The sequence below is a fragment of the Gavialis gangeticus genome, unplaced genomic scaffold (genome assembly GCF_001723915.1).
Source record: "Gavialis gangeticus isolate Ggan-Ray unplaced genomic scaffold, GavGan_comp1, whole genome shotgun sequence".
Classification (NCBI taxonomy): Eukaryota; Metazoa; Chordata; order Crocodylia; family Gavialidae; genus Gavialis; species Gavialis gangeticus.
Window position 1 is genome coordinate 12,175,998 of NW_017729022.1, and position 14,076 is coordinate 12,190,073.

The 14,076-nt window shown below is 44.1% G+C and overlaps 1 protein-coding gene across 2 annotated transcripts in view; it reads right to left on the minus strand.

The window, feature by feature from the left end:
- PRICKLE1 (prickle planar cell polarity protein 1) overlaps positions 1-14,076 on the minus strand; it is an 89,451-nt gene that overhangs the window by 5,295 nt on the left and 70,080 nt on the right. Inside the window, exons 1-4 of one of the 2 annotated variants that reach the window (XM_019514593.1) lie at positions 13,364-13,378; positions 5,341-5,528; positions 1,198-1,311; positions 267-404 (exon numbers count right to left, since the gene is read on the minus strand). In XM_019514593.1, the coding sequence (XP_019370138.1) occupies positions 267-404; positions 1,198-1,311; positions 5,341-5,472 (384 nt within the window). In that variant the 5' untranslated portion in view covers positions 5,473-5,528; positions 13,364-13,378. Of the gene's footprint in view, positions 1-266; positions 405-1,197; positions 1,312-5,340; positions 5,529-13,363; positions 13,379-14,076 lie in introns of those variants that run through there. The other variant, XM_019514592.1, reaches the window with a different exon arrangement.

Here is a 14,076-nt window from a genome sequence, read left to right on the forward strand (position 1 = left end):
TTTAAAACAAACTTTCATCGAAAATTGTTTGGTTATATTCACACCAGTGGTTTTGTGCAACTGATTCACATCAATATAGATGACAGACCATTCTGACTTTGGAACAAGTCATTTTCTTTTTTGTGCCCATATAGAATTTTATTAATATTCCATAATTTCTCTTTGAGGCCCACCAAGTAGAGATCAAGACAGACTGTATTAACTATCAAGCATGTTTAAGATCAGTGGTATTAATACAGCTAGATTCCTTATGGTAATAAAATTACCTGTTCACAAACTGCATGCATTAGTGCTCTTGAGAGTAGTTTAATAGTGCCTCTCCCCAATGCCTCCTTCTTACGCTGAGCACTAAACATCAGCAGTTCCTTCTTTTCTTCTTCACTTAAAGACTGACAATATCTGACCTTCAACAGAAGACATGCAGTACATATTTTAGATACTAAGCTATTTCCCATTTACATTCTGTTAATTACTAAATATAAATTTAAGAACAATGTCCCTATTAAATGTACCAAGAAGATTTTCCTAACTTTTCTTAAAATGCAAACGGTAGGAAAAAGGAAGTCTTTCACATGTTACAGTACAAAATAAGTGTGAAGATACATTTTGTGTTAAAGATTAACTAGCTAAATTATAAATAGCTGAATGGCATATTAAACTGTTGCTGTCTAGAGTTCTGCATAGTGATTTATGTTAAACTATGTTTGTTAATGGATTTAAAGAATGCTAGCCACACTACATATTGCAGTATGGACACCTAAGCACTGATCTTCTTTCTACAAGGGGTTTATTTGTTACTTCCGCTTCTACCGCAAATGACACAGAATATCTAAGCCCTCAAACCTTTGTCACAAAGCATCCTTTCTATGTGCTACAGTAGAATCTCAGGAATTTGCAGGTTCCTGGTAATTGGTGGGTGGTTGCAAACACTATAAAACCAACTTCTGTTAAGTTTATTGCACTGACACCAACTTTCTTAGCAAGAAAAGGCTATGTCCAGCTAGACAGCTCTTGTCTGAGAAGAACCAAAATGGACAAGTAAAAGAACGGATTCAGCAGTGTACATACACACTATGCTGACTTCTACAGGTTAGATAACATTGCCTGTGCTGTTTTTGGCTAAGTAACAAATTACCAGTAAGATAATCAAGCAGTTGGTAGTACAGAAGCATGCCCTGAGTTAAATACCATATTTACCTCATTATCATGGGGTGGCAGCTGATATAGAAGCTGTTTAATTCTGTATTTCTCTCCAGGGCTGTTAATGTAAGGGACCTTCTCTTCTGGCAAACAGGCAAAATACAGCTGGACCTGATGAGGAAGTATTAGGAATTCAGAACAGAGATCCACATGAGCAAACACTGTAAACGTCTTTCAGCAGGTGCCCTATCTTAAGTCTGATTTACAGAGGAACCAGGATGTGTTACATCAGGCCCATGATAGGATTTGCTTTCTTCTAGGTAACGGAAGGACCAGATGAGCTAACTCAGCAGAACTGGATTGCCTCCAATATAACTAGCACCCAGCTGCTGAATTGCTTTTCTGGAATGCAATTTGCAGTCACAATTAGAGTATCATAAATTATGCACGACTCCCACCCACTTCAGGGCTGGTCAACAAGACTGTTAAAATTCCAAATTTCTCTCTACTGTTTACCACACAATTCATGAAGGTGTCCAGAAATCAGCTAGCTTAATTTGCTCTGTGGATTCTGCATGATGCTGAGACAAAAGTGGCTTTGTAATCAGGTTCATCCTAAACATCAGTTTTCATTGCTTCTACATGGGCTTTTGTTAAGACTCATGGGAGGAGGTTGGACTTAGCCACATTTCAAACAGGTACAGAGTTACTTGACGTATTCATGTTTTTTGTGTGCTTGATCCACACACGCACACTTTTATAAAAAGTATTTTCAAACTAGCTTTCATTTTATCAGTAGAAAACTTCTGACAGGAAAACTGAGTGCTGTGACAAAGACCAATGGCAAAAAAAAGGTGTGTGTGGAACAGCTTCAGTTTTATTTCCTGTGCAGTTTCCAGTTTGTCATAAGGCATGGGGCCGTAAATAAGATCTGACTATTGGCAATCTGGATGGCAAGCAACATTAATTTAAAGTCAACAGCTTACAAGGTGTGTTAAGATATATTTAGAAGAGAATCAGTAGTCAGTTACTTTCTTCAAGTAGTAATCAAAATTAAATGGAAAAAGTAGTATAAAGCATTAAAAGTGCTTAAAAATGTCCAATTTCAATACAGTAAACTTTAACTCAACTCATCATTGAGTCTGTTTACAAGAAACTGTAGGAACAGAAGCCAATGGAAAACCTAAAAGGCGACTGAGCATTATATTTGTCTTACAGCTTATTACATGGTTATCAAAACCACTGACATCTTATTCTGTATGAAAAATACTTTTAAGTCTGTGAAACCCAAGGAAAAATTTACTACATTTCTCTTAAAAAGTTTAGAAGTAGAGAGAAGGCAGAGTAAGGTGACACCTTAGAGGCTAACTCATTCAGAGGCATAAGTTTGCATAGGTCTACATCCTGCTTCTGATGCTGTGAATGGATATTAGGCCTGTACAAAGCAGCTAGTATTCACTTTGGATTTGGATTCAGCTGATTCGGGGGACAGTGATTCGATTTGGTGATTCAAATCGCTGTCACAAATTGATTTGCTCAAATCTGGCTGCTGCCAAATCTCTGAACCAAACACGCCCCATCCCCTGCCCGCTCTCCCAGCTCCATCAATGGTTGCCCCCCAGCCCAGCCCAGCCCCAGCATCCCAGGTCTTTAAAAAAAAAAAAAAGCCCGGCACTCCCCAGCCCCGGCCGGGCCCGGGGGGGGGGGGGCTGGTGTCGGGGGGCGCGGGGGGGGGGGGGGCCCCCCCCCCCTGGGGGAGGGGGGGGGGGGCCCCCCCCCCCTGGGGGAGGGGGGGGGGGGCCCCCCCCCCCTGGGGGAGGGGGGGGGGGGCCCCCCCCCCCTGGGGGAGGGGGGGGGGGGCCCCCCCCCCCTGGGGGAGGGGGGGGGGGGCCCCCCCCCCCTGGGGGAGGGGGGGGGGGGCCCCCCCCCCCTGGGGGAGGGGGGGGGGGGCCCCCCCCCCCTGGGGGAGGGGGGGGGGGGCCCCCCCCCCCTGGGGGAGGGGGGGGGGGGCCCCCCCCCCCTGGGGGAGGGGGGGGGGGGCCCCCCCCCCCTGGGGGAGGGGGGGGGGGGCCCCCCCCCCCTGGGGGAGGGGGGGGGGGGCCCCCCCCCCCTGGGGGAGGGGGGGGGGGGCCCCCCCCCCCTGGGGGAGGGGGGGGGGGGCCCCCCCCCCCTGGGGGAGGGGGGGGGGGGCCCCCCCCCCCTGGGGGAGGGGGGGGGGGGCCCCCCCCCCCTGGGGGAGGGGGGGGGGGGCCCCCCCCCCCTGGGGGAGGGGGGGGGGGGCCCCCCCCCCCTGGGGGAGGGGGGGGGGGTGGGGGGGGGCGGGGTTTTTTTTTTTTTTTTTTTAAAAGAGCCAGGATGCTGGGGCTGGGCAGAGCAGCCACTCACATGGCTAGGAGAGTGGGCAGGGGTCCCCCCGTGGTCCCCTTCTCCCTCTCTCCGCCCCCTACTTAGTGGCACAGAGTCCAGGTCCAGCTCATGTGGCAGCGAGCGGGGACTGCCTGAATCTCCGAAGCTCTCTGAATATTTTCTGAATTGATTCGGAGAGCTTCGAATCAATTCAGACCTTTTTACTGGTCTCCCGATTCGCTTCAGATTCGGCTGCCGAATCTCCTCCGAATTGAATCAGCACCCGAATCTTCACACAGCCCTAATGGATATGCACAGAGCAAGGGTATCAGTTAGAAAGGAATAAAGTAATTTAAATACAAAAGATAGACAAAGGGGAAGTCAAGGATAGGGGTAGGCAATGCTGATGGAGGCAAAAGTGATTTGAAGAGATCAAGAGGGATGAACAAAGCAGTTCACCCATTACAAAAGGTTTAAAACTGAGGCCAAGTAATGGAACAAGAATCCATAGTCTGTTTAGTTCACGCTTCAACCCACCTTCATCTCTCTCAGCAGTTAGTCTCTCAGGTCCCACCCTACCTCGCATTTTGAATAGTAAAAAGTAGTTCTTTTGCTCCTGCATGAAGAGGGATTATATCAGCTGCCAGCTGAACAGTTGTTCCACACCAGCATATAGCACTGAATTACTGCTGAGTAAATTAATGCCAACTACAAGGGACCTAATAGGCCTCCAATAGGTAGGTTAACTGCCATATTTACTCAAATCCATGGGACCTGAGGCTGAAGGGAGATGCCCAAGAGGTGGGGTCAACAGGCAACAGAGGTCAAGAGGCAGGGGTCAAATCCCACTTCCCCCCCTACCATATGGCTACCTCCTGCTCTCCCTGCCAACCTGCCACAGCTTTCGCACTGCAGTGCTGGGGGACAAATTTAAGATGACACTCCAATAATTAGATTCTGTATATGAAAGATTGTAACAAAATTTTAAATTGTCTATGTGTAAAATCTAATGATGTGGGGGGGAGGAACAGTCATCTTAAATTACTGATTGTTTTGGATTCAGGTAAACATTTAACAAATGTTTAACAAATGCTTCATGAATCCTCTAACCCTGTTTCTCCAGTACTTTTGTATCATGCTTTAAAATGACATCATCAGAACTTTATTTATCACCCTATTTTTAAATATTTGTTTGAAGTAGCAAATTCCTCCTGTGGCCATCTGTCAGTTCTGTTTCAGAATCATTGAACTGTTTCCTTCCATTGTACTTTTAAAATATAATACAGTCTTGCCCTCCAAACCTTCAAAACTTCAACTCAAGAAGGAATACTAGAGTGATGTCTTTGCACAAGTGGTAAACGTACGGCTGTTTAAGAAGTCTTGAAATATTTTAATATAATCATTTCTGTCACAGCAATAATTTAGTTACCTACACTTTAATTAATGTAGCTAACATCCAGTACATCAATATCAAATGTCTTGTTATTCAGCAAAAAATTATCAGCTGTTTCTGCAATTAATACAGTGCTACAAGATTTTAATGGTTTCTTTCTTTGCAAATATTTAACAAAATTGCTTTATTCAAAGAAATGAGTTGAGTTCCCTGTTTCTTTAGACCTTGGGCAGCCGAATATATATTCATAGAAAAATCTTCACTACAAATCATTTTTACAGAATGTAGGCACTCTTTCCTGTAACCAAAGAGTCTTAGCTTCGCTTAAGATAGGTCACTAGAAGCAAAAAACAAAGGAGGAAAAAAAGCTTTCTTAAGTTCTATAAATTTTATAAAACTACACAAGATTTTCAGACAGCCCATAAACACATGAAATTATGGCCATAAGTATCAGCTCCTACCTGTTCTGGTCTAAGGCCCGGTGGAACCCAAGCATATTCTTCTAAGGCACAGCCAGAATCATCATCAGATGTTGAGCTTCGTTGACACCCAAAAGTAAGATTGTTTACTTTTGAGTCCATCTCCAATGGCATAATGTAGTGCAAAGAGAAGAGCTAGATATCTAGTTGCAGTTCATGAAGCAATGATTCTGAAAAAGATTAGAAGAGTAAGTTAACAAAATTGAACAGGAAAAGCCTGCTGACTATCTCCACATATGGAAATGATGTTATGATAAATGAAGAGGTTTGGATTTATCACACTATAAATTATGCACTGTATGCTGTAAGCTGTTTGAATGCCCCTCCCCCTCCAAAAAACCCCCAACCTAGCATGTTTAGCAGCAACAAATACATGCTTCCATATTTTGCGCGCACAGTTGTTGGTTTATCTTATAGTTACATACCTAAGTAACAAAGAATTGCAATACACTGAGCAGACATTAAACACAAAAGAATGCTGCGAGTTCCTTATGCAGTCACTAGCAATTTGAGAGATGAGCACTCACAGGACAGAGTGCTCGCCCAGAATATAAAAATTTCCAGAAAAAGACTTAACTGTACAAGCTTGGTTTGTAACCAAGTAGACAATGAAGCAAGTGACAGAAGTCTAACTCAGTGACGCCCAAGGGGTGCACCATGGCACATTAATGTGCTGCAGGAGCTATGGAAGTGTGCCATGAAAAATAATACTTTTTTTTTTGTATTTAAAACATACAGCATTACATTTCCAAGCCAGAATTTGTAAGACTATTCACTCTATACAACATTTGTATATTGACATCACCCCACAAAACAATCACGGTGAAGACGCAGTGCAGCTTATACGTGTCTCTGCAGGCACTTCAACATGGTAGGAAAAAAGAAAGTTGTGTGGGGTCTCTGTTGAGTGGAGAGAGTGGTGCCTTTGTTGTAAGCTGGTACAGTGAAGTGCTTCTAAATTAATTCAAGATAATTCCTCATCTCTACAAGATAAAATTAGCCAGTCCTTGCAATCACTCCCAGCCAGTCTATATGATTGGGTGTGGAATGCATTTGTTATGGAACCACCTAAAAACACTTCCCAATTGTCATAGGAAAAAAAAGCAGCTGGCTAAGATTCAGACTGCAACCCAGACTGAAATTTGTTGAGCTACCACTGGACAAACTCTGGATAATTATTGCCAAAGTATACCCAGCAATTGGGAGCAAGGCAATAAACACACTGTTATTATTTTCAACAACATACTTGTGCGAGTTCAGATACCCATCAGTAACAAACATCAAAAACAAGAAACAAGAACGGCCTTTGTAAGTCGACAAGATGCAGTGTGCTTGTCAGTGATTTGCCCTCAATTCGATTTTCTGTGTACTCAGCATCAAGCTCTTATTTTGCACTGATACTGATGTTGTTAAATTAGAAACTAATTTATACTTATAAAAATAAAGAAGTATATTATGTCGATATTCAGTCTTTGTGCTATATTTTGCAAGTGTGTGTGTGTGTGTATTCTTTCACAATTGACCTACGGATAGATCCAACTCTACTAATGTTAGTAGTGGGTATAGACCAGCCATAAAATATGTTGCCACACTTGCTCAGAGTAGGTCTAAACAACACAGCAGTATAAATATGTGTTTAAGTAATATTACATTATTTGTCTCACCATTGCAGATATCAGTGGAATTAAACCAGTGCTAAATCACTGGAGGAAGAACAGCTAAATTATCAGGTTAGACAAGAACGGCCTTAAGCATAACATCCAACATATCCATGATATTAACTGTTGTTGTTGCAGCATGATGTTTCTCATCACAAACCCATTCCTTAGAACTAGGTGTTGTAGGTGTGTTTGTGTGAATGGCCTCCAAGTTAAAAGAATAGCAATACACACCTTTCTACATGTTATGTACACCTTCTTAAAATATACCTTTATATCACACCATTTCTTTCCAAGACCCCCAAAAAGATTAATTACTTATCTTACTTTACTGCTACTATATTACTGAAAGTTTACTTTAAAATTTTTGTTTGGGAATTAAGTTCACATCTGGCTTGAAGATTTTACACACTAATTTTAGCCCACTGCTAGCTAAAACAACTGTTATAAACTTTGAAAAATACTTTTTTATTAAAGATGCCAACAGACTATTATTACAGTGCATAGTTACACTGTAATAAAGACTACTAACATCATAAAATATTATTTCAAGTAAAACGAGCAGATTTCTCTGGCCAAGCCACCACCATAAGTGCTTATTTTCACAAATCATGTCAGGTATTTTAAAACAGATCCTCAAATTTTACTCCAGTTGTTGAAGTGATAAAATTAGCAAACATGGTTAAATTACAGCTAAATTAAATTATAGTGTGTTTTTTTTTAAGGTAAGTGAAAGAAAGCCCTATATTGGCCTTTTTGTGTTAACTGTTTCAAAGTAGCATGTGTGCCAGAAGTCCAATATATCCCAAACAACCAATAAATTTGACTTTACTTCACCCTTAACAAAAGTAAAGATGACCTCATTTCCTTTTCTACTGTTCAGAGTTTGACCTTTAAAACAAATCATTTTAACACAGGTGCAAGTCATTTATGTTTGAAGTTTAAAAAAATAATCTTTTAAATATTAGTTCCTGTCACCTATGAAAGCTCATGTCCATGTCTCTTTGAACCAGTTAGTCTCAAAGGTGTCACCCTACTGTGCTTTCTTCCATTCTTTCGGGAATGGCATGATCTCTTTCAGTCAGGCTTATTAATTTAGTGTCTACAGTTTATTGTCTCATATTACTGTTCCTGGACCACGTGATAATAATCATCTATTGAACAAGTGACTTAAAAGTATGATCATTAGATAGAACTCATTAAACTCCATTTAGGTATCTAAAATTCACAAATAAGCATCTCAGCATATACCTTTTGTACCCTAAAATATTTTTTAAAAGCAGATACTAAGAAGATAACACGATTCAATTCCAAGGTACTTGTTTTCTCAGCTTTTAGGGGAAATAAAATTACCCACTAGCATCAGAGCAAAAAATCTCAATTTTAGACTCAAGACTTTTTTCTTATTCCCATAAAACAGCAGGATTGCAACAGCCCATTGGGAGCTTACTGGTAATAGAGCTCAGGCAGGCACTAACCACAGTCATAATAGTTCTACGATCCTAGCATCGAGGCTTAATATCTCAATCCCTTCCATGAATTCAGGATGCATCCAAATAATTCTGAGCTGCTGGATGCATGCATCATATTTACTAATCTTCCATAAAAGATCAAGTTACTTAGGAAGACAAATCAGGCATCAAATGTGCTGCTTTAGAATACCCTTGTTTGGAACAAGATAGATTTAAAAAGGAGGAGAGAGAGAGAGAGAGAGATGCTAATTATGTGAAACGTAACCTGAAATTTCTCCTCATTTTGCTACCTTATATACCTCAAGTATTTGCCAAAGTCTTGTCTTTCAAACCTGAATTCAGCTATGACCCATGAAAAAGGAGTCACAAACTTTGGTAATGTTTTATTAAGCAATTAGTGTTGGACAGAAACACAGAAAAGTAAACTCTAAACTGTAATTTAACTTCCTTGGCTCTCCAGATACATTTTAACACCACTTGCAGTGGTGGGATGTTGACAGCCCTTGTCCCTCTGCATTACCCGTGGAAGGTTAGGGTGCTTTGGTATTGGTTCCCATAAATAAACTAGAGTGCGCGCATGCACACGCACACACTCACAGACACACTGGCCCCCATAAGAGGAAACATTATAAGTATTTCTGCTGTTCAGCATTGTTTTTTTTGTCCCTCCAAACAACGTGGTACTGCAAAGTTCCCCACACCTACTCTGCAGTGGTGAAGTTCAGCAACAAGCATATCTACGTTTTAAACCAATTCTACTGTTTCAATAATATAGCACCAGGGAAGAAGAGCAACTCAACATTGGTGGCTCTTGTACAATAACCAGATCCTTGGGGGCTCTGTACATAGCTATTCTGGCATGTAGGCAATGTTCTGAAATTGATAAGCAGTTTTCTAGAACTGTAAAAGATAGTGGTTTGTGGCAATTGCCAAAATCTGCTTAGTGCCCACTACTAATTCCTCTAGAAGGAGAAATGTCATATTGGTATGGAAAACCTCAATACCTTTTCTTTTGGGCCATCCATGCAGATCATCTTAAAATATTAACCAGGAGGGAGAGAACGCCAGATAACCACAGACAAAATTCACATTTCAAGTACAACTATTTTCATCAAGTTCAAGCCAATGGAACTGTTCCTGGTGGTGGCTCTACGCTGTTTTTACCCATGCTTTGTGGACAAGACAATCCTATTCAGAAGAAACGAATTGCCTCCAGGAGGGAGGGAGTTTTTAGCAAGGCTGTTATGAATAAAGTGGAATTCTACTGTGTTAAATTGCTCCAATACCCTGAGTAAGAGTCCAGTATTATGTTATGCACACTGTTGATACTTCAGCACAGAATTTCTAATATCTGTTACCAGTCTGCCCCGCACCCACCACCAGAGGGGGTGGATGGAGGGGGCAGGTGGGATCTCCATGGAGACCGGCCTGGGACCCCCACAGGCAGGACATGCTTGGCCTGGTGGATGTGATGGAGCTGCAGGAAACTACAGCCCTTGGTAACTTATGATTTTCAAGTGTGCCAAGGATATGTAAATGTACCATTTACATCTAAAGGGAAGTTAAGACTCTGGGGCAGTGATAAATTGGAGAGGCTAAAAGAAGAGAGCCCTATAATCATAGATAGGTAGGGTTGGAAGGGACCTCAGTGGATCATCTAGTCATTTAGTTCAACTCTCCCGCCCAAGGCAGGATTATTCCTTTCTAAACCATCCCTATTCTTAATAAATTTTGGGAACAACCTTCACACACAGGTACCAGGCATAATGCCTAAAAAAAACTTACACACCTTATCTTGCAACTGGTAAAACAGCAGGATGATGAAGGTACTACCAACATCCTGCCACTGCAAGGAAAGGAAGTAGGTCATGGTGGGCAAAATACAGCCCATGTGCTGGATCCAGTCCACCAACGAATTTTATCCAGCGTGGTCCCTCAGCTTCTCTTGCAGCAGGCGTGGCAGACAGCCCAGGCCATGGCTCATGTGCTGGTCCTATTGCCTCCAGGTGCGCAGCAGGGCTAGGGCAGCTTGATAATGAAATTCTGCTTCCTGGCAGCCTTGGCTCCTGGCTGCTGCTGCCGCCGCCACCACCTGTGTTGTCACTGCCACCAGACCCGGCCCCCACTACCTGGGCACCCCAGCATTTCCACCCCACACCCTCCAACAGGGGTGCCAGAAGGAATGGGAGCCCTGTCCTGCCCAGCCCCACAGTCCTGGCCCCACTTGCCCAGCCCATTCCGAACCATGCTCTTCACTTGGCTGCAGAGGTCCCAAACGTCTCCATGGAGACCCCACCTGCCTGCTCCATCCAGCACCCCTGGACCCTCCAGTAATCTACCACTTTGAAAGTTTTGGTGAGCTGTTGTGGGCAGGAGGGGGTGAAGGGAGGTGGGTGCTGGCCAGGCCTGCAACAACTCACCAAAACTCCCTACGTGGCCCCTCCAGCCCAAATAACATCTACTTCAGGGGTGGGCAATGCAGCCACTTGAAGCACAGCTCCATTTAACTTCTTTGCACTAGAATTTGTTTAAAACAGGACCGTAGAACTCGTATCAAAGCAGCATTCTTCAGGCCCGGCAAATCTAAAGGACACATGCAGGAATCCTTCCATAAAGGTAGGACGCAGGGTGAAACTGGGAAGAGCTGGTGGGGTGGGGGGAAGGCTTCAAATGGTAAGTTCCTAAACAAAATAAAATCAAAAGATTTTATAATGATTAAAGGCAATAGAATCACTGCAACCCACAAATCTCAAAGTACTATTTAAAAACAACTAGGTGCATTGGACTGAATGATTAAATTCCAGGTACCCCAAAACAGAACTGCAATTGCTCAAAGGATAGCACCATTTAAAAAAAATAATTTCTGTAGACACAATATATAGACCCAAAATCAATTGCTTGTTGGTAGCAACATACAAACAACACACAAGCCAAGCTACACAGGAAGTATTGTTCAGCTTTGGCATGTAACTATTTTTAGTTTCCGAAAGCATCCATATTTGCAAATGCTATTTTAGCTAGTATCTGTTCAGAAGTTTCTACTTTTCCCACCCATGTGTATGCACCATTTTGAACTTTAAATCTACAACATAGGGATAAAAAGGTTTTGCAGTTATAGGCATTCTTTAATGTGCTTTAAACTAGTTATATCCTGCAACGAACCCAGCAACATATAAAAAGCAGCTGAAAAAAATATGTGTTTTGGGAGGAAGAAGAAACGGGCTATATGACATCTACAGAATAAAGCAAGTGTGTTTTAAGATCTACTTCAGAATCAGTCATGTGTCAGCTCTGCTCAAATACTACCTGCTAATAAAGCTTTACACTCTACAAAAAGAAATTTCACCAATGGCTTGACAATTAACCATGTAATTGGATTAAAAAGCTGAACTTGATTTAATAAAGTTAAACATATTGTAGTTAAAATCTACTGTCCTCTATGGTCACTAATTTTGAACTAAGAGAGTCCATGTTCCTAATTACAGATCCAGTTACATTAAAATATTGTCCTATACGAAGGCTATAAAGCTATTATACAGTTGTGGGATCTACTGAAAAATTACTCCTTACTGTAAGATTTCCAGCCCATTGAATATATCCTCATTGGTCACCTCTGACCAGACAGCAGAGGTCATGATTTGCCAGCCCTGTTAGACAAACATTTCCTCGCCCATCCCCTGCTGTTTAACTCTGGCCTGCAGGGCAAATTGTTTAACAACCTTTTTTGTTAAACTGCTTGTTAACAAGGCTGAAGGAAACAGGAGATGCATATCACACCTCCCTCCACTCACAATGCAGCAAGGGACCAAAGCCTGAAGAGCAGGAAATGGCCATTTCAACTCCGATGATGATTCAGTCTCTAGAGAAAGGAGCTCCCCTGGGCTACATCCTTACTAAAGGAATCAGAACTCGTGGCAGAGGTGATCTCTTTTATTAGACCAACTAAACATTTGCAGAAGTAATGTCGCTTTGCAAGCTCTCAGGCGCACTCACCCTTCCAGGGGCACCAGAGGCCACGAGTTACGATTCCTTTTGCCTGTAGATCAAGAGGCTACAATACAACCCGGACCCCGACACGTTCTTGCTCAATAACTTAATCGGGTTATTGCAACTCTGTAGCCACCCTCATCATAGCTGTATTTCCTCCTACCCCTCCAACTAACTGCTTGTACTTGCTCTTAGCCCACAACAGGCCGGGAGAGAAGCGATTACTATTAGCAATGCACTGCCAGCAGATCACCAAAACCCTCTGGCTTGACCGCTGCCACTGAGCCACGCACCAGATGTGGCCGCCTGTCCCAAAAGATCCAGATCCAAATGCGCGAAACGGGCGTCCAGCGCCGTCACCGCCAGACCCCCAGCTCTTGGCCCAAATTTCCCTCGCTAGGGCCCCTGCTCCCCGCCAGGCGCTGGCGCAGCGGCACGGAGTGGCCTGCGTGCAGCGGGTCGGAGGCAGGTTCAGGAACCACTTGTGCAAGGGCTGCCCGGACCGGGGGCTCCCTCTGCTTTGGGGAAGACCGGCTGCCTGGGGAGTACCTGGGCGGGCTGTGCTACTCAAAGCCAAAATAGACTCAAACAAGGCACCGGCGGGTGCAAACCGGCCCCACTCCCCCGCGCCGCCTCCTTGGCAAACCACCCCAGCCTAGCGCCCGGCAGGTCCCCCGGGGAAAGCCAGCATTGCCCCCGCGCCCCGCGCTTACCTGGAGCCGGCGGGGAGCAAGCGGCCGTGCGGGGCTGCCGGCGCCGAGCTCCTTCCCCGGCCTCTCCCGCCGCCGCAGCCGGCAGCTCGCGCTGGGACGGCGCTCGGCGCGGTTCCCGGCCCCTGGCAAAGGTCATTAACATATGAATCCCCAAACAGCTCGCTAAACAACCCACCTCCAGGCAGGCTCGGCCTGATGATGGGGAGAGCTCTGTTAGGTCAGAGACAGAGAGAGCAACAGCCAGGTTAAGGTCCCTACTCAATCCGGGAGGGAAGGGGAGGGAGTGTCACATCCTTGCGCCATGATAAGGGTCCAGGCAGCTTCTTGAGTTACTATTACGCAACCACTTGCACCGCACATTTAGTACCCCCCTTCCCCCCCCCCCCAAAAGAGGTCTCTGCACTAAAATAGGGATGTCATATACAGGCCTAGGCAGTTTTCAGCAAGAAGTGGCAAAGCCCTGGGTCCAGTACGCAGAGGGGAGCTGGGGCATCACTCAGTGTTTGCATGCATTTGGGGGACACGGCCAAGAAATCCCTCTCGGTCTAGACCCAGACACGACAGCAGCGGTGGTGTGCCTCTGAAAGAGCATTTGCAAACGCACTGCATGAAAAAGGTTTGTTGGTAAGTAGTACTCGGCCCTGCTAGGAGTAGCAAGAGCCATCTGAAGGCTGCATTTATAAAATGCTGCTGGACAAAGAGCTGCCAGCCACAATGCAGGGTGGCATATATCATTATATATAAAGGTTACCTGAGAAGAATTTCTCTTTCAGGACACAGTAAGGGAGCTCTGTGTTGCACATAAGTTTCTGCACACAAGTGAACAATGGCTTCTATTGTGAGTTAAAAAAAGAAAAGAGAAAAAATACACAAACATGTTGCTGTAAA